This window comes from Scatophagus argus, chromosome 2, assembly GCF_020382885.2.
Source record: "Scatophagus argus isolate fScaArg1 chromosome 2, fScaArg1.pri, whole genome shotgun sequence".
Classification (NCBI taxonomy): Eukaryota; Metazoa; Chordata; class Actinopteri; family Scatophagidae; genus Scatophagus; species Scatophagus argus.
In genome coordinates this window covers 19,987,556-20,009,033 of record NC_058494.1, presented here as the reverse complement: position 1 = coordinate 20,009,033, position 21,478 = coordinate 19,987,556, and the positions used below count along the sequence as shown (strand labels likewise).

General features: G+C 41.5%; 2 protein-coding genes across 3 annotated transcripts; one reads left to right on the top strand and one right to left on the bottom strand.

Moving 5' to 3' along the window:
• Window positions 1-121: 121 nt before the first annotated feature.
• Window positions 122-15,529, top strand: LOC124074085 (calcium uniporter regulatory subunit MCUb, mitochondrial-like). Of its 2 annotated transcripts, none has more exons than XM_046416673.1 (8): window positions 122-258; window positions 11,879-11,948; window positions 12,091-12,258; window positions 13,521-13,625; window positions 13,773-13,933; window positions 14,015-14,218; window positions 14,742-14,858; window positions 15,251-15,529. In XM_046416673.1, the coding sequence occupies exons 1-8, from the start codon at window positions 151-153 to the stop codon at window positions 15,326-15,328; spliced, it is 1,011 nt and encodes a 336-aa protein (XP_046272629.1). In that variant the 5' UTR covers window positions 122-150; the 3' UTR covers window positions 15,329-15,529. The 2 variants fall into 2 exon arrangements, with proteins under 2 accessions (XP_046272629.1, XP_046272630.1); XM_046416674.1 differs by lacking the exon at window positions 122-258 and adding an exon at window positions 1,110-1,187.
• LOC124074120 (caspase-6-like) lies at window positions 15,351-20,818 on the bottom strand. Its single transcript, XM_046416688.1, has 8 exons — window positions 20,691-20,818; window positions 20,357-20,398; window positions 19,225-19,267; window positions 18,951-19,100; window positions 18,733-18,809; window positions 18,406-18,581; window positions 18,120-18,270; window positions 15,351-17,901 (listed from the first exon to the last, which is right to left on the bottom strand). The coding sequence occupies exons 1-8, from the start codon at window positions 20,719-20,721 to the stop codon at window positions 17,666-17,668; spliced, it is 906 nt and encodes a 301-aa protein (XP_046272644.1). The 5' UTR covers window positions 20,722-20,818; the 3' UTR covers window positions 15,351-17,665.
• Window positions 20,819-21,478: the final 660 nt, after the last annotated feature.

Sequence of the window (21,478 nt, the reverse complement as noted above, 5' to 3'; positions counted from 1 at the left end):
TTCTGTCCCAGAGCTATCATCTCATCTGTTGTTATTTACACAGGCAATAGCTCGTTTTGAACTGGAACACCGGGTACTGAGGCGCATATTGTGGAAGTATTTCTCCCCGGGATGCCCCAGCAGCGGAGCTAACACGTTTAACGGCTGACGATGGCTTCGGTGCGGATGGTTGGCAAAGTTACGGCGAGACTTTTGGGAAGTATTCAGCCTCTTCACTGCGGTCTCGGAGCTACTCGTCCGGTTACATTTCTCCCCCAGGTGAACGAATCCTTTATCTAAGTAATTTACTCTGTAGTGGTTTTGTTTATGTTAAACCGCAAACTAATTAAGGCAGTCGGGGTGTTTGTTAATGGTACCAGCTGGTGAACGGGTTTCCTGATTTTGAACACAGCACTGTAGCATAACGTTACTTTGGCATACTGTGGACGGCCTGAAAGCTAACTTCAGTTCTTTGAGAGCACGGTTCAACAAAGGGATTTCCTTTTTAAACTTAATTGTTCTGTAACAAACGCCGGGCCTAGTTTCTTGACCTCTTTAAAAAGATGCAAGCGTCAAACTTTGGGGAAAATGTTGTTTGTTTGTCACTCGTACGATGTGCTGGAATGTGATCCATTTTTCCACATTCTCTCAGATGGCGGTGAAGGCATCTCTCTTTTATCCAGTCTGTCTCTGTCACGATCTCCTATCTACTTCTGTACTGTAATTTTCAAAACAAATAAATTATTCAAGTACATTATCTAGCTATACAGGGGTTCACATGGTCTAAACACATCTACATGACTGATTATTGCTGCACATTATCTCAACAGCAAAGCGATTATCGTTTAATTACCCCTCTGAGGAAGTTATTATGGCACCCATTTCTTTTCAAAAAACACCATTAGGCTGCTAAATAAACATCTAAACTTTAAAGAGACACATGCTTTGCCCTACACAATCAGAAGAGACATCACTAACGTTGCTATATCCTGCAGCCTGCAGTATGTTCAAAATAGAGGTGCTTGTCTGCCATAGTCAGAGATGCAGGGTCTATGTCTGTCTGCACAAGTCGTTAAATGCATATAGTTGTGTATATAAATGCATATATATAAAGGCATATATGTGTGTGTTCATGCAGGTAGGAAATGCTGCATAAAGCAAAATCCCCACATTGCATAAGATCATCACTAGGAGGAAACAGATGTCAAGTAAGCAGATTCCTAGTGGATACCTTGAACCTCTGCCAGTGCAGGAAGTATGGGGAGCATACTGTATTGCGAAACGCCACGATAGTCTCCATACTGAGTGAATATTGACATACAGTTTGTCAGATTAAGGAATAAGCTGTTCTTCCTGTTAGATGGGCAAGCTGTCATGAGTCACTCGTGCATGCTGGAATGACTAAGAGGAGTCCTATTTTCAGACCGTATAGGAAACCTGAGCTGCATTTTGCCGTATTTTATATTGCGTACAGTAAGACAAGTGTTCCTACAGCAAATCATGTTTAGATCTCAAGGGTAAAAATGCACTGAACTCAGACATTATTTTAAAAACACAGAACTCATTTTATTTTATATATGCGGTATGTTCCAAACAAGTCACCAAAATATGGTCAAGATCACTGCCTCTGTGCTATGCTCTCGTCTGTTTTGAAGCCCTAAAGATACAGCAGAGGCAGTGTACTGTATTTAGCCTGCTTATACAAAGGGCCCTCCCCCGACTTACATTGCCAGTGTCTTTAACTCTCAGGACACCAGGATGCCAGTTCCTGCTCAAGGTTTCTTCCTGTTAAAAGGGAGTTTTTCCTTGCCACTGTCTGCTTGCTCAGGGGTTCAGGCTCTGGGTTTCTGTAAAGCACCTAGAGACAATTTTGATTGTCATTAGGTGCCATATAAATTAAATAAAACTGAATTGAATTGAACAAGATCGATTTTAGGTGGCATGACAAACCCGCTGCTGTGGTGCTGTGTAATTTCCTGATTCAGATACCATGTTATAAGTTTGTTACCTCTGCAAAGAAGGTAATGTTTCTGGTCTGGTTTCTTTGTCTGTCGATCTGTTTGTCAGCAGGATTACTGAAAAACTACTTGTCCGATTTTTTTCATGAAACTCGGTGAAAGGGTGTAGAAAGATCCTGGAAGAACCCATTAAAGTTTGGAGCAGATCCAAATTACAGGGCAGACACATTAATTATTTAAAAACTAGAAACGACTATATTCAGTACCAAGAGACGAGAACCGAGTATCGAGCTATGCGAGTGTGTGTTAATCAGACCTGACATACGCTTTCTTGTGGGTAGTCATGAAAAGTGTCATATTTCTTTGTCACATTTTATTTAAATAGTTGTAAAATGAGCCGTTATCTATTAAGTGTGCAAAGGAGTTAAAACCTATAACAAAATTCAGACATCTGGTGTGATCTTTGTATTGCCCTCAGCAAAAGTTTGCTACTGGGAAAATTTAATCAAGGCAGACTGTTTCACTTTCACGAGAGAAGCTTTAGGGTGTTAGGCTTTTATGTCAGTAAGTGATGGTGCTGTCAGTTTCTTTTCCTCAGTCAATTCTGGAATGCTATAAAGGTGAACATAATGTGATGGAGCTTGAAATACACTGTATAGACAAAGGTATCGGGACATCTGACCATTTCCCCAACAGGAACATGATGTCGCACTCTAAATACTTAGACAGCTTCGCAGCTTTAACAGCTTCCACTCTTCTGGGAAGGCTTTTCACAAGATTTTGGAGCGCATGTGTGGGAATTTTTGCCCATTGATGCAGTAGAACATCTGTGAGGTCAGACATTGATGTGGGACCATCTGGCTCACAATCTCCATTCCAGTTCATCCCAAAGGTGTTCAGTAAGGTTGAGGTCAGGGCTCTGCGTAGGCCAGTCAGGTTCTTCCACGTCAAACTCTTCCAGCCATGTCTTTATGGACTTTACTTTGTGCACTGGTGCACAGTCATGCTGGAATAGAAAAGGACCTTCCCCAAACTGTTGCCACAAAGTTGGAAACACGGCACAGTCCAAAACGTCTGAGTTCAGTAATAAAAAGCGGTGTCATAATACTTTGTCCATATAGTGTACAATCAGTCTGATTGATGACTTGAGTTTTTCCAGAACCAAACCCTTCACTAATTGATCAATACTGATAGCGCACTACCAAGCAAGCCAGGAGTGCTGAGAGAAACTTTGACTGACCTGCGACACACTCAGTGATTAAAAACAGAGTTGGTCCTGCAAAAGAGGATCAATATCAGTTTCATCTCCGTTCAAGGATTCAAGGAACTTTATTGTCATACCAGCTCACATTCACATGTTTATGGTACGAAATTAGGACTCAGGTCCCGTGAGCAGTAAGTAGACTATAAAAATATAAAAGTACGAGGTAAAAGTTGAATAAAATAGAAATACAAGCTAAATAGAAAATAGAATATAAAAAGAATATTAAAACTAGACATTTAAATAAGCTAAACATTTAAATAAAGAAGCCGGTTTTAGCATATAGCAGCATAAGTATGCATGTGCAAGTATGAGGTAGTCCAGAAAGTAGTCCTTAATATTGCATTTGTCCGTGCATCCAGCATTGAAAGGTTCAGGAGGCTAAACAGAATGAAGAAGGGGAAACTACTTTTGTGGCTCCATCATAAGTACTGTTTTCATATCAGGGTGCCAGGTTTGAGCTGGACAAAACCCCGGCTTGCTGACAAGACACAACATGTGAAACAGACTTCTGTGGAGCTGTTGACACAGGCATATTTTGTTTCCAGAAACAGAACATGCACAAGCAGGATTTCCACGGTGTACACAGGAACAAACCATATTGATGTAATTTAAGTGTGCAGAAATAATAATAAGATTTGTGTCTGAAATAGAGGCAAATGTCTGCTGTTCCGTAGACACCCCAAAACGTTAAGGCCACTGAAAGAAGCATCACGTTGTCAGTAAAAGCGTTGACGTTTTTGTGTGACAGCTGGCTCCATTTGCTATAGTCGACATGTGCATTTGCATTACAATGTAAGATGGAAGAGGTTTCATTCCAGCCAGCCTGACTGCCTGTTCCTCAGTGTCGAGACTGGTTACGTCAGACATGGAGCTGCTCTTTATTAGGGCAGCATCTACAAAAATAGAATAGGACTGGAGACCTTGAAGAAGCACATGGACATCACCCCCAGAGAGTCTGTCAGACCTGTTTCATTCAGTACATATCATGAACTTGAACTCAAGCTCAGGAGCAGTGGTGCTCAATATGGAAAATTCTTTGTAACAGCTGGCATTAACATTTAATCTGGGGCATTGGGTGCCCTGATGGTTAACACATATGCTATATACTGCTATTACAACATGCCCTCAGCTGGGAACTTGCATATCACATCAATTTCTCCAACTCCTCCTTGTTTTTCCTCTCTGCCTCTCTAATCAACTGTCCAGTAAAGATGAAAAATGCAAAAAGACCATGCAAACTTTATGTAATCCATAAGGATCCATAATTGCATGTCAATGCAGGGTGTATATTTGTGTGAAATGCGTTGCAATCGGAATGCTATCGGATAAAACACATCTGGAGATGGACTGGCTCCCAGGTGTAAATGCAATCAAGAGTTAAACCACATGCTGCCTGTGACTCCTGTCTCAAGCAGGACTGGATAAAAAAAAAAAAAAGCTACAGTTTAACTCTTCCTCAAATGAAAACAAGTTGAGTCAATACAGCAGCAGCATTGTTTCTCTTGGCCTGCAACGCTCCATATTTGTCTAGCTGCTTTGCATACCTAGATTAACAAGTCAGACCACAACTTGCATATTTTTACATATTCACCTTATTTTTTCTTTTTCAGAAGGTAATAAATAAAAAGGACAATGTAGCTACATTTTAGATCGTGCATGGCAGCCTTGCAAGTCAACAAGTTTTCCTCAGCATGCTGTATGTTGATTCAGTTGGTTTGCATGAAGTCAATCCAGATCAAGTTCATACACTGGGCCGGACCTGCTCTGACCAGACCGGCTAACCTGGGTATCTACCCAGCCCTGCTGGGTGTTAATATACGCCAAAAGTAAGCTGATCACTGAGTTCCATCAGCTTAACTTTGCAGTCAGCTGACAAACTTGATATTTATCATCTGTTGATTCCTAACACCTCTGTTTAACACCAGATCTAAGTGCCTTTCTCCAGTATTCAAAATAACAGTAGCAAATGGTTATGGAACACTAAAAATATATTTTGAAAGTGAAATACGTTTCCTGTGCATCTCTAGAAATATATATTTCCCTATTGTTTATCTGGTACAGGCCTTAAAGCTTACATTTGAATTCTGCTTGAGCAAAGTCTTTACTGATTCCTTGTAGAAATGCACATAGGCTATAAAATTCAGTGTGTCATCCTTTTTGGTTAAAATAAACACAGAAATAAGTCAGGTAAATAAATGATAATGTGTCACTGAATCATTTAAAATAGCACGGACTTTGCATGATAACATGTACTGAAAGTTTCAAGTGTGTTCATTGGACAAAGGAGCTCAAGAGAATTTTACCAGCGAAATAAAAAATTTCCTGAAACTTGACTGACTAAGTAAGTTGAAGATAGTTTTCAACAAACTAGTTTTCCAGTTTGCTACTAGTTCTGGCATGACCTTGTGCTGATGCATTACTTGCTTAGCTGTGAAGAAAGGGGAGATATGACTCACAAAAGTAAGTTGGTAAAGACAAACGTTTTTATGGCAGCCTTTGTATTTCAGGGAGGGTGGTTGGGTTTTTTTTCTTGCTTTGCAAGAGTTGTTTTTGCTCATTTTTTTTAAAAATGTTGCTCCTCTGCAGCTGCCTGTTTTGGACCTTTGCAGACACCACATGAATTCCTAAACCACTGCTTCCTACCACCCTCCATGTCCCACTCTTTTTAGTATTCAGCTCCTCCATTGTGTTATGGTGCTGCAGGCTAAAGAACTGTCTGCTGATATAAGCACGGAGTATCTCAGTGTGGTGTTATGACTCACTAATACATATAGTGATTTGGGCTCAGTGGTGATTAACTGTAAGAGTTCTGCTCTGATGATTACAACATAAATGAATAAAAAAAAAAAGAAAGCTTGCCTCCTCTTGTCGTCCTGCACCACCCATTCTGTCAGCATCGATGAGAAGTTCGTTCAAGCAGACACTTATCATGGTCTCATGGCAGAATAACTGTTTGAAAAGCTGCCAGGAGCTGAAAAGCTCTGCTTGACTAAAGGATATCTTTACATTCCCAGCATGCATTACACAATTTCAGTCTGGCTTTTTCATTTGGAGTGATACAGTGTATCCATAGCTTCTGTGTTTTCACCACTTGGTTTTTAATCCCATAACAATTTATTTATTTTTTTTTATTTTGACCTATTAATTTACAGTATGTTTCACAGTTTGCTTTTCATTTTGTAACTACTATACAAACACAAACTTTCCACTTTCTGCATGCACTCATCTACATCCTGCTGTATTTTTTCTTTCCTTCCTTCTAACCAGACAGGGTCATGAACTGGATAACAGAAGACAAATGCTTCTATGCAAATTACTTTCATGGTACAGTGCTGGCTCTTCTAAGTTATAATGGCAACAGGGAGTAATTCAATTTCTTGTCTTGGCAGCCTGCGTTTTTCACCCAGCCTTTGGGCCATTTATCACTCACACATTTTCCATTCTGTATGCTTCAAGTCATGCCTGCAAGATATTGCAAGTCATCACACCGTGATCACGGGCGCGTACAAAAAAGTCACTTTCCCTTTTCATAGTGATATCAAACCCTTGACAAGAGTGGGAGGAGATACCTTTAGGAAGTCAAGATGCAAGAGGCCATAGCTCTCTTGTGACAGGATCCATAACGGAGCAACCTGCTGGGAGACAACAGGGAAAATGAGGCTGTCTGTCACCCTGATAGACCTCCTCATTGCTCGTGCAGGAAGCCTCGATCTGCTTCACTGCGGGGTGGGGGGGGGTGGTGGCAGTTTTTCACCAAATTGTGCAGTTTTCACTCCCCGTCTTGTCTCTCTCTCCTTGTTGGCATGGCATAAATAAGAAATGCACAGCTCACGGGGTAAATATGCCATCAGCTGATTGTTTTGAGAAAGAACAGTTGGAGGAAATCACTTGGTGAAGAGGACCAGGTGTGCTGTGTTGTTCCCTGTAGCCCCAAAATGCCTCCTGAAATGTGTGAAGGACAAAGAATAGACAGCAACCACCCCGCACTCTAAATACAAATAAGCTGTGTGATTGGAAAGTGTGTTTTGTGTTGATAAGCATACAAATGTATGCTTGAGAAGCCAGGAGTGACAGCAGTCATCATGTGGACCAGAGGGCTCCACTACTTTGTGCAGGCTGTATGAGCGTGTTGTGACATAGCATGGGAGTTATTGTCTGCTGCTTTGGTTTAGCAATCTGTTACAGCCCCTTTTTATGTGTTAAATAATCTATGGGTGGGTCTGTCAATATTTAAAAACAACTATTCCAGTTGCTGACCTTTCTTGCATTTGGACACAAAGCTTGTAACGGCTCTCTACTGGCCTGAGTTGATCAAACTTTGCGATATTGCATAAACTCCTTAACCATTTAATTCATATTTCTAGAGTTTTCCTTAAGTAATCTTGGTTGGTGCCCGCGTTGACATGTGCTGTGGAAGCCGATTAACAGCAGAAAGAGATGGATTGTTAATATTATTTTTCCTTTTGTTTCGTCCTCCACTGGTGGTTACCGCTCTTGATTGCTCGACCACTTAAATGCATGCTGAAATATTTCAATAAATATTGGATGGATGGCCACAATTTTATAGTCCGCAAAGAATTAAACATTTGTGATCAAATTGCTTTTCCCATATTGACATTTTTGGTTTTGATTGAAAAATCTCAAGGACTGTGGTTGATGACCCAATACCTGACCCAAAACCATTGACATTTAGCTTAGCTACACTTTGTGCTAATCACCTCTGCCTGTGGCAGCCAGCTAAACAGGTTATCCCAGACCTCCCTACTCTCAGCAATGTTTTCGAGCTCCTCCTGGTGGATTCCAAGGTGTTAACAGGCCTGATGAGATATGCAGTCCTGTGGACTGAGATAGGCTTTGTGATTGGGTGCACTGTAAGTTATATTATTCCCACTAGTCATATAAAAAATGTTATTGCACTCATTAGTTACGTGTGAGTCACTTTGGCATAATGAGGCCAGGTGTGTCATCTGCCTCCTTTCAATGATCTGTTACAAGAACTCACTATGGGGTCAACACTTGCATAACACTCACGTAACACATAAGTATTTCGGCTAACACATTATTGTTGAATTGTTTTTTAATGTTATTGTACTGCTGTGTAAGGGCATTTGTCAGCGCCACATGAAAGGTGAGCGAACTAAAAGGGTCAGTATTATTGCGGTGTGCTGCAGACTGTAATAACACAGGGAGAAGAGCATGGCTTTGGAAAGGGGCCATTATTCATCACAGCTCTCTAGCTGCATTTTCTGCCACAGTAGCCACGTTCTGTTGATTTACTACAGGATTGGTATGTGCGTGGTGTGTGCCCAGCATATAAACTTCCTGGAGTCAGTCAGCTGTTGAATTGATTCTGGTCAGTGAACTCACTTACAAACACACACCCACCCATACCCATTCTGCAAATAGACAAATAGTCCATTCTTGCCCTTGATGCTTTGATCCAGATCTGCTGTTTTCACATTAGCAGGGCGGCTCAGATGTTGCTCAACTCACTCCCTTGTTAAACTACTTGGACACAAAGTGTTTGCTAAGGAAATTGACAAGGTAGAGGCCTTTTATTTCCCATGTAGGTGCTGTTTGTGTTGGCAGTGAGCGCCTGTACTGGCAGTATGGGTGGCTTTTAACATGATGTTCCAGGCTTTATAACTTAATGGTGATGGGTTACCTGTCTGATATATGAGGCCTCACAGAATAACTAGACTCTTTCAGGTTTCAGTGCCGGTGTGGTTATGTTCAACTATATTAGAGATGGATGATATGATGACCGCACATGTGGGCAATTTGGCGATTTTAGATTGTGATCGACCTTGAAGCTGTACCCAATCTGCTTTTCAGGCAAACTGTAGAGATCACAGCATTTAACGTCCTCTTAGTTCTGTTTCCAGACTTCACATAACCTCAGATTTCTGTCCCATACGTCCTTGCTATGTGAACTGGCTGTCTTGTGGGTGCGGTATCGTAAAGAATGCAGTGAGTCACGAGCTCGCCATTAACTAATGGATTCTGATTGCGATTAAATAGATTGTGATTTGATTTTTTTGGGTGACTGTGAGGCATCACAAAGTTATCAACTGTTGGTGATTTATCTATAGTATTTTCATTTGGCCAGTGTTATATCCTCTTAAAATAAATCAGTGATACATAATACTTGCAACCATCTGTTGTTAGGGCATCAGTGTGGAGGTTGGAGTTGAGTGGAGCTGTGAGCAGTTCAACCAAAGAATGATATATTTTTTCTCTTTTTTTTGTGATATTTGAGAGATTTTAGAGGCCTTATGGGCGGCACGGTGGTGCAGTGGTTAGCACTGTCGCCTCATAGCAAGAGGGTTCCAGGTTAGAATCCCGGTCTGGGCCCTTCTATGTGGAGTTTGCATGTTCTCCCTGTGTCTGCGTGGGTTTTCTCCGGGTACTCCGGCTTCCTCCCACAATACCAAAAACATGCACATTAGGTTAATTGGCTACTCTAAATTGCCCCTAGGTGTGAGTGTGAGAGTGTGTGGTTGTTTGTCTTTGTGTGTTGGCCCTGCGATTGACTGGCGACCAGTCCAGGGTGTACCCTGCCTTTCGCCCGTAGTCAGCTGGGATAGGCTCCAGCTCCCCCGCGACCCTGACGGATAAGCGGTATAGAAAATGGATGGATGGATGGATAGAGGCCTTATGTTTATGATTTCATAAGAAAAAGTAAAAAGGGAGAGAGAACAGCCGGGAAAAAAATCCAGAAAATGTACTATATCAAATTGTAAAATTACATGTACATACAACTGAAAGTCATTAACCCTTGTTCAGCCAATACTTTTTATGATTTTGGATGCTTGTGTGATTATATCCATTTTCATGGCATGTTTCACTGATATTAAAGGATAAACGCATACACTATATGTACGAAAGTATTGCGCCAGACTTTCTTATTGAACTCAGGTGTGATATGGTGCTGTTTTTCACGGGTTGAGTGAGTCCCCTTACGTCTACATTGGAGGGAAATTTTACTGTTTCAGCATACCAACACATTTTGGGCAGAACTGAAACGGTGATTGCAATCCAGACCTTTTTGTCCAACTTCAGTGCCTGACATCACAAATGTTCTACTGCATGAATGGGTAAAAATTCCCACAGAAACACTCAAATCTTATGGAAAGTCTTCCCAGAAGAGTAGAAGCTCTTATGATCTGCAAAGGGGGGGACCTACTCGATATTAATGTCTATGTGTTGTCTTTATAGAGCTGGTGACAAAGCACTTGAACAGCTTTTAGCTCTATACCTCTGGAGATCCCACACAAGCTGCTGAATCTGGTCTCCTTGGGATCACTTTGTTTAGCTCTTTTTGGGACATGGAATATTTATAAAATCACATTTTCCTTCACATCGCGGTGTCCCATTTCATTAGCAAGCCAAGAAAGCCTTTGATTCAAATTTGTATACAGTCTCCAGATAACAAAACCTTTTTCAAGCTGCTTGTATGTTTCTGTATGACCTTCTAATTGTGACTTCTGTAATTCATTGCTGTGGTGGATTTCATGGTTCATGTCACCACGAAAAATGCCTCTGGTCATGTGGACAGTTACTCATTGGTTTGTGCGAAGGCTGCTTTTCCTGTTAAAGTCCCATCTCTTAACCAGTGGTGTGTGAGGGATTTCTGCACATCTGGCTGCTGCTCCATCACTGTGCCTCAAGACTTGTTTGCTTTCTCAGCCCATGGAAATGGACGGTTCACTTGTTCCTCTTTAATGTGATATTGATTGAGCTAACTCCCAGCTGGAGGACAAAGGGGTGGGACAGGTTGGCTACCACATTCCCATATGTCACTTGGGCAAAGATATATTCAAGTGTGACCCGTTTGACTCAGGTTCTGTTCTTGAATTTCAAAAAGCCGAAGTGTTTCAGCACCAGGATGCTATTGTTCGGTTCACTTTCAGTCAGAAACAGGAGAATACAACATCATGAATCATTTCTATTCTGCATCCGAACATTCACGCTGTTGTGGCGATTGCACTTAGTACAGGTGTGTTCACGGTTAAATTCTTTGCGTTTGTGGGTTCATACTAAAATCGCTGTTGTGTAGCACATCCCAGTGGCTTGCAGTATTTCATGAAAATATGAGTTTGCTTGTGTAAAATAAATAAATAAAAGGCTACACAAAAAAACGTCAAGTACAGGACAGAGAAGTGCACCTGCTCGCTAGAATAATAAGCTGTTCCTAAGGTCTCGAGGCCTTGCGGGGCGATGGAATGCTTTCATTGAGAGGCACACTGACGTTTCATTAAACATTAGAGGCTGCAGTTTAACGTTTAATTCACTTAATGAAAAGTCGCGCATCAGCAAAAAAAAAGCCTTAATAAAGACTCAGTGCTAGCAGCTGCTCTGATTATGCAGCATTTGGAAAGACAGCGATTGCTACAGGAGAGATTCACATTAGAGTAAAAGCACTCTGAGAGGAAAGCCAGTGCTCAGAAAACTCAATTGATGTGGCTTGTTGGTTTTGATGGGATCTTTCTATTTCAGATCCTTCTTTTCAGGATGCTCTGGTTCTGTTCTGTTCTGTGTCAGCTGACATAACAGGGAGGGAGTTTTGAGCACAAAGAACAAAGGGAATACGCTGGTAATGACCTTATTTCTTCTTTCTGTCTGTTTTTCTTGTTTTCTTTCATTCCCTCTTTCTTTCCATCCTTTTCTTTCACAGGTACAACAGAGGCTGCCTTTACGTGGAAATTTTCAAGCTCTTTTCTACAGTACACTTCCACCCTCCAGTGGTAATATACAATTACTACATCGACTTGATAATAAATTGCTTGATGTCACATGGCCACCCTCTTTCTTAGGAATTAAATGGACTTTTCTTGATTGATCTCTGCTCATAAAAACGCAAACTCAGCTGATTTATTTGTGTTGCAGATGTGTCCTTGAAGTACAAATATGGCCGTTTGGTTCTGGAGGTCCCGTTGCCCTCCAGGAATGAGAAGTGTCTGTTCTTCCTCAGACCCATGCTGATGAGTGTCGGAGACCTGATCACAGATCTGCAGAGGGAGGACCCCGGAGTCACTGCCTCCATTTTCTCCAAGGGTAGGACACGACGCTTGTTAGCTATGCAAGCACTGGACAGGTCACATTCTTGGAGATTACTCAGGCTGGTTTTACCATTTTAGTTGCAACGTGGTTTGACAGGTTAGTCAGAGTGAAAGCTAAGCACAGAGTAGATTGGCATAGCACTTGCATCATCACACAAACCATTACCTTTAAATAAATGGAATGTTCACCACTGTTCCAAGACACTTTCACCCAGAAGGTTTGAAATGATAATCAGCAAAGTCTTTGTACTTTATTTTTAAAATCAAAACAGTTTTGGCAAAAACATTAAGCAGTATTCTACCTGTGACCTTTCAACACAACTTACGGCCTTAAAAGGAAAACTCAAAAGATATGAAGTCTTGGTATATGTGGGGAAAAAAAGTTGTGTAAGGCATTTTGTGGCTCCAAAGGAAGATGTGAGAAATCTGATAAATTGCCTCAAGTTTTCAGTCAGCATTTGTTGGGTCTGAAGATGACGAAAAATAAAAATAAAAGGGATTGCAGGACTAGATTGAAGTGGGCTTATCAAATATCTGTAGCCTGTCCCTGACACCTGCTTCAGACTAGGAGGCTCGAGGCTAAATTGATGAGCGTACCACACATGACTGCCCAAACAGACTGTTAACAGTCAAGTTTCATTGTCCAGAATTTCTGGTTCTGCTCTATCAATTTTAGTCCAACCACTGCAGTATGTGATGTACACGCCAACGGTAAATGGCATAACACAATGTTCACATATCTCCAAGGCAGTTACAATTAAAGTGTTTTAGCCGTCCTTGTTGGTCTGTAATGCAGTTGTCCTGCGGTAAATGAGGTGTGGAACCTTTCATTCTCCGGACTGGAAGAACATGTTTTTTCTTCTGCAGTCACAGTCCCTATCTACTCCACCTAATTGCAACACATGTAGGCACATTGTTTAGAAGCTGCTGATATCCTGATATCATCACTTGGGGACTGTTTGGACAGAAAGATTTCTGTCATTTCAGGAAACAGACTTTGGATAACTCAACACTGTCCTTAATGTCTCCATGTGTTTTATTCCTTGACAAGAACTGCAGTCGTGCACTGATGAGGAACTTAGGCTGTTTAGGCTGGAAATTATTGATGCCCTCTCAGGCAACATTCATCTATTTATGTACTCTATGCAGGGGTGATTTGCCCTTTGCATTTCATTACAATTTTCTGCATTTCTTTGTCTCTATTTTGTGTTTTGCATAAAAAGTACTGAGTTGGGCATTTGTCCTCTCTCCTGACAGATGGAGAGCGCATAGCCCACACCACACTCATTGACACTCTGCTGGACAAGGACTTCAAGCTTGCCATCAATGATGCAGTTTATAATGTGTGCTCTCCTGAAAAAGGTACAAACACATCTCCCTTTAGTCTGTTTTGCAATTACAACTTAGGCCTGCTAATAAATAGCAGTTATTATCTCCCCACGTGTGATCTATTTCACACTGCATCTCACATTCTCATGCTCGTCCACCTTGTCGTGTCCTCTGCTGCAGTGTGTACATCCAGTGAGCATGCCTTGGGGATGGAGGACATGAAGCACGTTGTGCATCTGCTGCACACAGCACTCCACCTGCCTGAACACCACCTGCTGAGAGAGAGGCAGCTGCTGGAGAGACTGGACAGCCTCAAACAGGAGCTGTCACCTCTGGAGAAGGTAGTGGATGCATCTCAACATCTGTGTGCCATTAAATGAATTGGCTGATAACCCGTCCTTATTTTTATTACTGCCTGACAGATGAAGGCGCAGCTGCGCCATACAGCAGAGTCCCAGACCTCCAGGGTTGTCTGGTCAGGCCTGGCCATGTTATCTCTGCAGGGTGGAGCTCTGGCCTGGCTCACCTGGTGGGTCTATTCGTGGGACGTCATGGAGCCCGTCACTTACTTCATCACCTACGCCACTAGCATGGGAGCCTTCGCGTATTATGTCCTTACCAAACAGGCAAGTCTCAGGGACATGAGACAAAAACTTACAACAGTTTTATCCACTTCCAGTTGTTACATGATTTCATATAGAGGAATAGTTTGACACTGTGGGGATTATGCTATTTGGCTTTTTTGCAGGGAGTTTAATTTTACACCTGCGCAGTGAAAATGAAAGTTAGCTGAGCATAAAAACTGCAAACAGCTAGTCTGAATGGCATCACAGTGACAACAAGACTCCAGAAAGTCACTGCGCCAGGACAGAAAGTAGTTCAGCACATAACCGCAGACCAAAAAGCCATGAGTTGGCTGTTGACTGTCCCATTTCCATTCCTAGCTAAGCTAACCAAGCTGACTGTTTGCTTGCTGCTGGCTTGTGGTGTTGTATTTAACAGACGGATATAACAGCGATATACATCTTTTCGTCCAACTCTCATTCCAGTAACAATTATTTAAACTTGAAGCTCAAGTTGGAACAGAAACATGCCGATATGTTTCTCCTCCTCACATTAATAGCAGTCCTACTTTATTCTTTCCCTCAGGATTACATATACCCAGATGTTAAAGACAGACAGTTCCTGCAGTACTTTCATAAGGCAGCCAGGAAGAAGAATTTCAACGTGACAAGATACAATGAATTGAAGGACGAACTGTCTCAGGTTGGTGGATCGGTTCACTTTTTACAATTGCATATTAGCTAGATCCATTCAGTCAAATGGTACAGACACTCACCTAGAGACACACTTACTTCATATGTTTTATCAATATGTTTTGGACCCATTAATGTAGGGACTGTATATGTGCTGCAATTTCACTAGTTCCATACTGAAAATGGAAGAGGTAAAAAAAAAACAAAGATGGAACTTTGAAATTCCAGAGATAAAGTCAGGGGTTCACCAAAGCCTGGCTGCTGTCAAATGAAATGAAAACTGCATATGAAAATTGCACTTTGATGAATTAATTCTTTCAAGATGCTCATTATAATCCACTGCCTTCTTGAAATCCTGCTGAACTGATCATTAGTAATAAGTTGTGTGTGTGTGCGCGTCAGGTGGAGGAGGACCTGAGACGTCTGAGAAATCCAACCCAACTTCAGCTACCACTTGAACAGATCCAGCCAAAGCCATGAATAATGGTCACTGACAGACAACTCCAGAGCAAAAACAAATTTTCTGCTTTATTTTGATAATAGCACCTTTTTACCAGGAATCCACATCATTCTGTGTTTTGTTTACAGTCTTGATAATGATGCCAATGAAATCTTTGACAGACATACAGACCCTGAGGACTATTGAAATAAAAAGTATTTCCTGACACTGGGACAACCTCCCGTCTGACTCATGTCTTGTTATGGAAATCTTAAATGTGTTGTGATTGTAGACAAGGTTGGTAGACAAATAATCCTGAGTTACTTCAGACGATTGACATTTGTGAACAATTTTAGGGCACAGGTGAACACATGTCACCTCAAAAGGAGCATCAGAAAAGCTCAACTTTTGCTCACCTATAGACATGGACCAATCACGTTAGGCTTCTGATTGGCATCACTCATAAACAAGCAGGCCACCATAGATCTCCAATACAAACATGAAATATAGCTCAAAATGCAAGCTTTCATACTAAGAAAAATACTGTGACTCAGAGTTGGTCAGAGCTCAACAGAGGCTGCCATGGTAGCTTCTTTATTATGTCTGGATTTTAAGCTGGATATAAGACCACCTGTATAGGAAATTATAATTTGTTTCTTGTTCATATTGTAAGCCTATGGTGCCATGAGGTGATTTTATATAAGATTTAAATTCAGTGAGTCAATAGCCTGACCTGACTGGTACATGTGGGTGTACTGTTGTTTTGTGCAACAATCTGATGAATGTCTGTGTACTGAAATGTTAATGAATGTCTCTGACCTCAAATGCAGAGAGCAGTGTATGGAGGAAAAAACACTCGCTCACTCTCTCTCTCTCTCTTTCACACACACACACACACTCACAAGATTTTACTGTACAAAGTAATAAGAGTAAGACACACAAGTGGAGGCTGGTCACTTTGGGATTTTTTTTCCTGAGTCATAGATCATGTGACACAGAAGTATTTAAAGTCCAGCACAGTTTTTACAAACAATAACCCCTCCTCCCTGAGGTACTCTCCACGCTGGTGTTTGCTCACATTATGGGTGCAAATATGCATCATTAAACTCCTAAGACACAAACAACAGCACAAATATAAATTCCCTTTTTGATGGAGCGAGCTTAACAAACAGCATGTCGATGTGGTGTCTGAACAGTCTGGTATGAGAGATGTTGCATGGCCATTGCTTCTTAAAAAGACCAAAAAACAAAAAGCGTTAAAAGTCAGTATGAACAAAATCATTAGATGTACCTGATTGTCATGCTGTTATGTCACCTGCCTCGCAAGTCACAGTTAAGTTGGAAAGAACTTGTCTGCCTTGTAGACACTCCTGCGTCCGACTCAAACGTCAAGACAACCAAACTCAAGTGACATCTCCAGCTTTCCCTGAGACAATGTTTTGCCTGAGATAAGCTTCCCTGGGTAAGGCCACCACAAATGTCTTTTATGGCTTCTTGAGTCAGTTGCGTGGTACCACAGTAGCTTACATTGGATTAATCAAGCAAAAACAAAAAATGTGACAAAAGGCTAAGAAAAAGTATCTAACATAGAATATGGTCCATAATAATCATGCGGTTTAAAAGCAATTTCTTGAAAGTGCAAAACTGAACAAGGGCCGGACAAAATAAGAGGAACACCTTCAAACATAACGCAGTCGAGTACAACAAGGCCATAAGTTACGGTTATGGTCTTCTGAATTGCCCTCGATTTCGAGTTGGCATTTCAGTTGCAAAAAATTCAAATCATAGTGTTACAAGTTGGTGATAGAAAGAGCACCTTTTTTCCCCACCCATATCAATCAATGCATACATGTAGCTGTAATGAGAAAAGATTGGTCCTGCAATATTCCGGTCTAACTTTGACTGTTGTATGAAACTGCATTATGATGTTCCCAATCGCACAAGAAACCAGATTAGCATGAGAAACCAGGCGCAGATGGGTAGATACGGCAACATCAGCTGGTCAGCAGTTCCATTTCCTCTACCATACCGCTGCCACAGATACGTTCCCCATCTTGATTCTCTGTCACGTAAATGCGAAAACTGGAAACAAACTGAGGTTTTAACCAGCCAAGAAATCTGGTTTCTACAAATGAATCTTCACGACAGAAATGAAACCAAAATTTTAACTTGGCATAAAGTTTAAGCGAATGGTCAGATTTCTTAGGTGGATGTTCCAGTTATTTTGTAAGCACTCATTTCACTGTAGGCTTCCAGTCGGATGATTGTTCATTAATAATAGTGTTTATAATCAACAGACAGTAGAGGACTAGAGAAAAATTCTTTAAAATCCCAAGCAGTATTATAAACCCAGTTTTATGACTGACGTCTGATATTTGTTACTTTTTTGGTCGGAAGTAGAGTTTCTTCGTGAGCATTGAAGCAAAACAAGGTACTTGCTTCTTCCCAATGGCCTTCCGGTCAACACTGTTCCCAACGCTCCTCATGGACACTTTCCTGTTGACCAGCGTGAGCAATTCTGTGAATTCAAGAGACTTCCCATACTTCTGGAGAATCTCACACAGATCCTGGATGTACCAGGAGCCGTTTATGGTCTCTCGGTGGGAATAGTAACCTTAACACAGACGCACACAGAGGACAGGACAGGACAGGACAGTTACTTAGCTAAACAGCAAAAAAACGACCCTTCAGCGACATACATGTTGGAATTAACTCGCACCTTAGTTCGCGGGAGTGCCGTCACATCTTCAAAGTATCGGCTGAATCGATAATATGATACATCACGCTACGACAAGGGAAGATTAAAATTTTTTAGCATCCCAGCTGGCTCACCTTCAGCCACCGAGTAGCACATGATGAAATCAGCCCCAGCAGGGAGGGTGTGCACAGCGCTGGCGTCCACCACCACCTCGTTCGTCTTCAGCTCACTGTCCACGGCATCGCAGGCAGTTACCGGATCATCATGCTTGTCTCCGCGGCATGCCTATTGATGGACGCAGCCACGTTCACTTTGACTGCATTTTTAAGAACTACAGACTTCCGAATAAAACATTAAATAAAGCAAGGACGACTATGTTTTCACGGATTTAACCGAGTTCTGGGTTTTGTTTGCTTGTACCTGTAATATGAAGATCTTTGGCTTTCCCACCAGGCTCTTGCATTTATCTCCTTTGAACAGGGATGTGATATCTTGAATGCTTATCTTTCCATCATAGGTGTAAACGTGATCATTCTCGCCGTGACTCAGGAAGACAAGTAAAAAGCAGTCCACGTCCGAATGGTCGGCCTCGGCGGCTGGTGGGACATCAAGCATTTGTAAAGTAAAAGTGGATCAGACTGCAGCGTAGCACATGCTGGATATGTTGTCTTTGGACATACAGGACAACAGAGAAACGGTAACAATGTATCGGTCATTGGAATGCTATGTGATCACGCATGTGTTTACCTTCACTGATTTTATCAAAGACTTCCACCAGTTTGTAGTTCTCGTAAATTTTCACTTCGAAGTCTAGCTCCCTCAGTCTGAAAGAGTGAAAATGAGATCAGCATGTAACAAAGTTCACTGGAAAAACTTACAAAAGCTCTCACAGTCACTGAACAAGTAGAGACAAGTTGTTAGTCGCGCACTTAAACACAGCACAGTGTTCTCTCTCCAGGTGATACCTTCTCTCCAGGTTGTAGCGGTCAGCATTGGTTCCATGCCTGTCATTTAACCCCAGGCGCCAGAAGAATCGCTCCTGGTTAAAGATGAGCGCGAGGCCTCGTCGTTTGTTGTCCATCTTGTACTCCTCTGTAGGATCCAAGTCAAAAGAGCTGTTTCATAATGGAAAAAACAAAGAGCGCAGAAACAAAGACAATGTTAGCTGGGGTACTGATACCACAGGGACATAAGAATTCCCAGCTGATTAAGCCACACAAACAAGAAGAAGCAGCTTACCTTCGGATGAAGGCATCTGTCTCCGTTAGGGTCTCCGTACAAGCTACAGAAAACAACACACGCTTGAATAAACTATGCAGTGACGGAGTATATAACTACTAAACAACAGTCTAGCTTTATTCTAAATATCAAAAATACTCCAAATACATGACTGAAGTTGCCAAAAATTCACGGAAGGATTGAGCTTTTCAGGCTTTTGTTGAGAGGTACAACTACAGGTGCATGAATTGCTCCACTGCTGCTGGTATGGGGTCAAGCAGCCATTGTTTCATCAGCTTAGAGTCCTCATGGCCATCAATAGCTGGGTGACAGGTGGAGAAAGATGGTAAAGGCTGCTAAAAGAACACAGGCCAAAAGTGAAACCTCCATAACCCTGGCCTACGGACTTTGCTCGCTAAAGGCAGCAGCTCAGGGCCATGTGAGACACGGGAAGGTACTTTTTATTTTAATACACACATATCTGTGCTTATGTGGCTTTTGTTTTTTATATATATATACACCCATTTATTATGTAGTCCTCTAGTCGAATACAACAGTCCTGTGATAAACTCCACTTTCTTCACGGTCAAAGCGTGCATTTTCTTTTAAAACAGTTTGGAAAAGGTGTAGATTCAAACTCGATCGTTTTGCACGCTGTACGCTGGGAAGTGCTTCTAATAACCCATTTGGTACGAAACTGATAGGATCAAATATTAGAAAACACCTGTGAGGATGACACAATAAAACAGACTGGGGCTGTTACATTGAACAGCATTCATTTTAGCTCTTTGGGTCTATAACTATTTACTGTGATGGGCTGTTGTAGCTCAACACCCCTGAGTTCTCACAGCACCCACAGAGGAACCTTTATGGAAGTAAGCTGATCAGTTTCTAAATGACAAAGGATGACGGTGAATGTTGAAACATGATATCCTAAACAAGGCGGTTGCAGTTGATGAGAAGTCTTTAACCTAATTTGAGTTGCACTTTGAGGTCATCAGCAATAAAACCAGATTTCTTTATAGCTCTGCTAAGTTTTTGTTTCACTTTTTGTCGTTTGGTAAGAACAAACCCTAAGAAGAAAAGAAAAGCGTTAATAAGTAAAAACAATAAAATTAAACTATAATAAAACAGGTCAGCGTAAAGCACTCACCCGCCCGGTCTGTGGCTGTTCTGTTGTCTTTAGCGACACTTCCTGCGAAGGTTGACAGAAAGCAATTAGCTAAAAAACAAAACGTTTAATGACACTGAAATCCTACCTGATATGTTGCACTGATCACCGACTGGAGACAAATAAAACGTACAGTAAAGGCGTGGCAGCACTTGTTTATGAACACAGTAAAACGACAGCAAACTGCTTCACTGGGTGATAACGTTACTTAAATTACATCGGAAATGAGTTAAGTATTTGCGCTTACTTTCTAACTTCTACATCGACATGCGCACGACGTATGTCTATTTAAAATTACAAACATATCTGTAGCTACCTTCGCATTTGTCCTCTGCCTTGTCAGACATGCTCGCAGGCTCACTCCGACTGGAACTTCAGAAAAATGGATTTGCTTCGTCGATCCATTCTCTATTCGCCGTGCTGTAGCTCCTCCCCCTCAATCTCATTTGCTGCGTGTGTGGCAGTCCTGGAACACGATTGGCTCTTACACGTGTCAATCAAACGTCAACAGCCAGGACTTCCGCGTATGCCACATTGCAACAGTTACTCATGAAACATTTAAGTAACCTGCAGGGATCTATTCTATACACTCAGAGAGAGATTAGGTTTTCTACAGCCGAAGATTAGGAGATCTAATTCAGACCTTTTTTTCCACTGGCCTTTTCATACAACATCAACGTCAACTACATGAAAGAAAACTATTTAATTTTTTGGATGAGGAATCAATGGGAGTTCAGTCAACGATCCTCAGTGGTCCCTGAACTACAATCTGTGTTGTTGTTGTTTTACAAAACACAGATTTTTGTCTATGATTACTACTGACGCACATAATTATAACAACATAATAATATAATAACATAATTTTGTGACAGTTTAACACAGATGGCCATGTATATTCCCCTCCATGTACAAATTATATGAAGGGAAGACCACAAACATTTTAGATGCTGTAGAAATAATCATCAACTTGACCTGGTTTGTTACATGTTCCTGTGGGGGTGATATGGGAAGGGACTGGGTGGTGATGTCATATTTTTCAATTCACTATTTCCTGATAATTTCTTCCAAGTTAACTGGAAAGAAGTATGTAAGTTTGGTGCTAAT

Excerpts from the sequence above, each read along its gene's own strand:
- LOC124074120 (XM_046416688.1), bottom strand. The coding sequence starts at position 20,721 with ATGTCTGACAAGGCAGAGGACAAATGCGAAG. Across the intron at positions 18,810-18,950 it reads CGCTACAACCTGGAGAGAAG|ACTGAGGGAGCTAGACTTCG; the intron begins GTATCACCTGGA and ends TCACTCTTTCAG. Across the intron at positions 18,582-18,732 it reads CTTTGATAAAATCAGTGAAG|CCGCCGAGGCCGACCATTCG; the intron begins GTAAACACATGC and ends ATGTCCCACCAG.
- LOC124074085 (XM_046416673.1), top strand. The coding sequence starts at position 151 with ATGGCTTCGGTGCGGATGGTTGGCAAAGTTACGGCGAGACTTTTGGGA. Across the intron at positions 259-11,878 it reads CGGTTACATTTCTCCCCCAG|GTACAACAGAGGCTGCCTTT; the intron begins GTGAACGAATCC and ends TTTCTTTCACAG. Across the intron at positions 11,949-12,090 it reads TACACTTCCACCCTCCAGTG|ATGTGTCCTTGAAGTACAAA; the intron begins GTAATATACAAT and ends TTTGTGTTGCAG.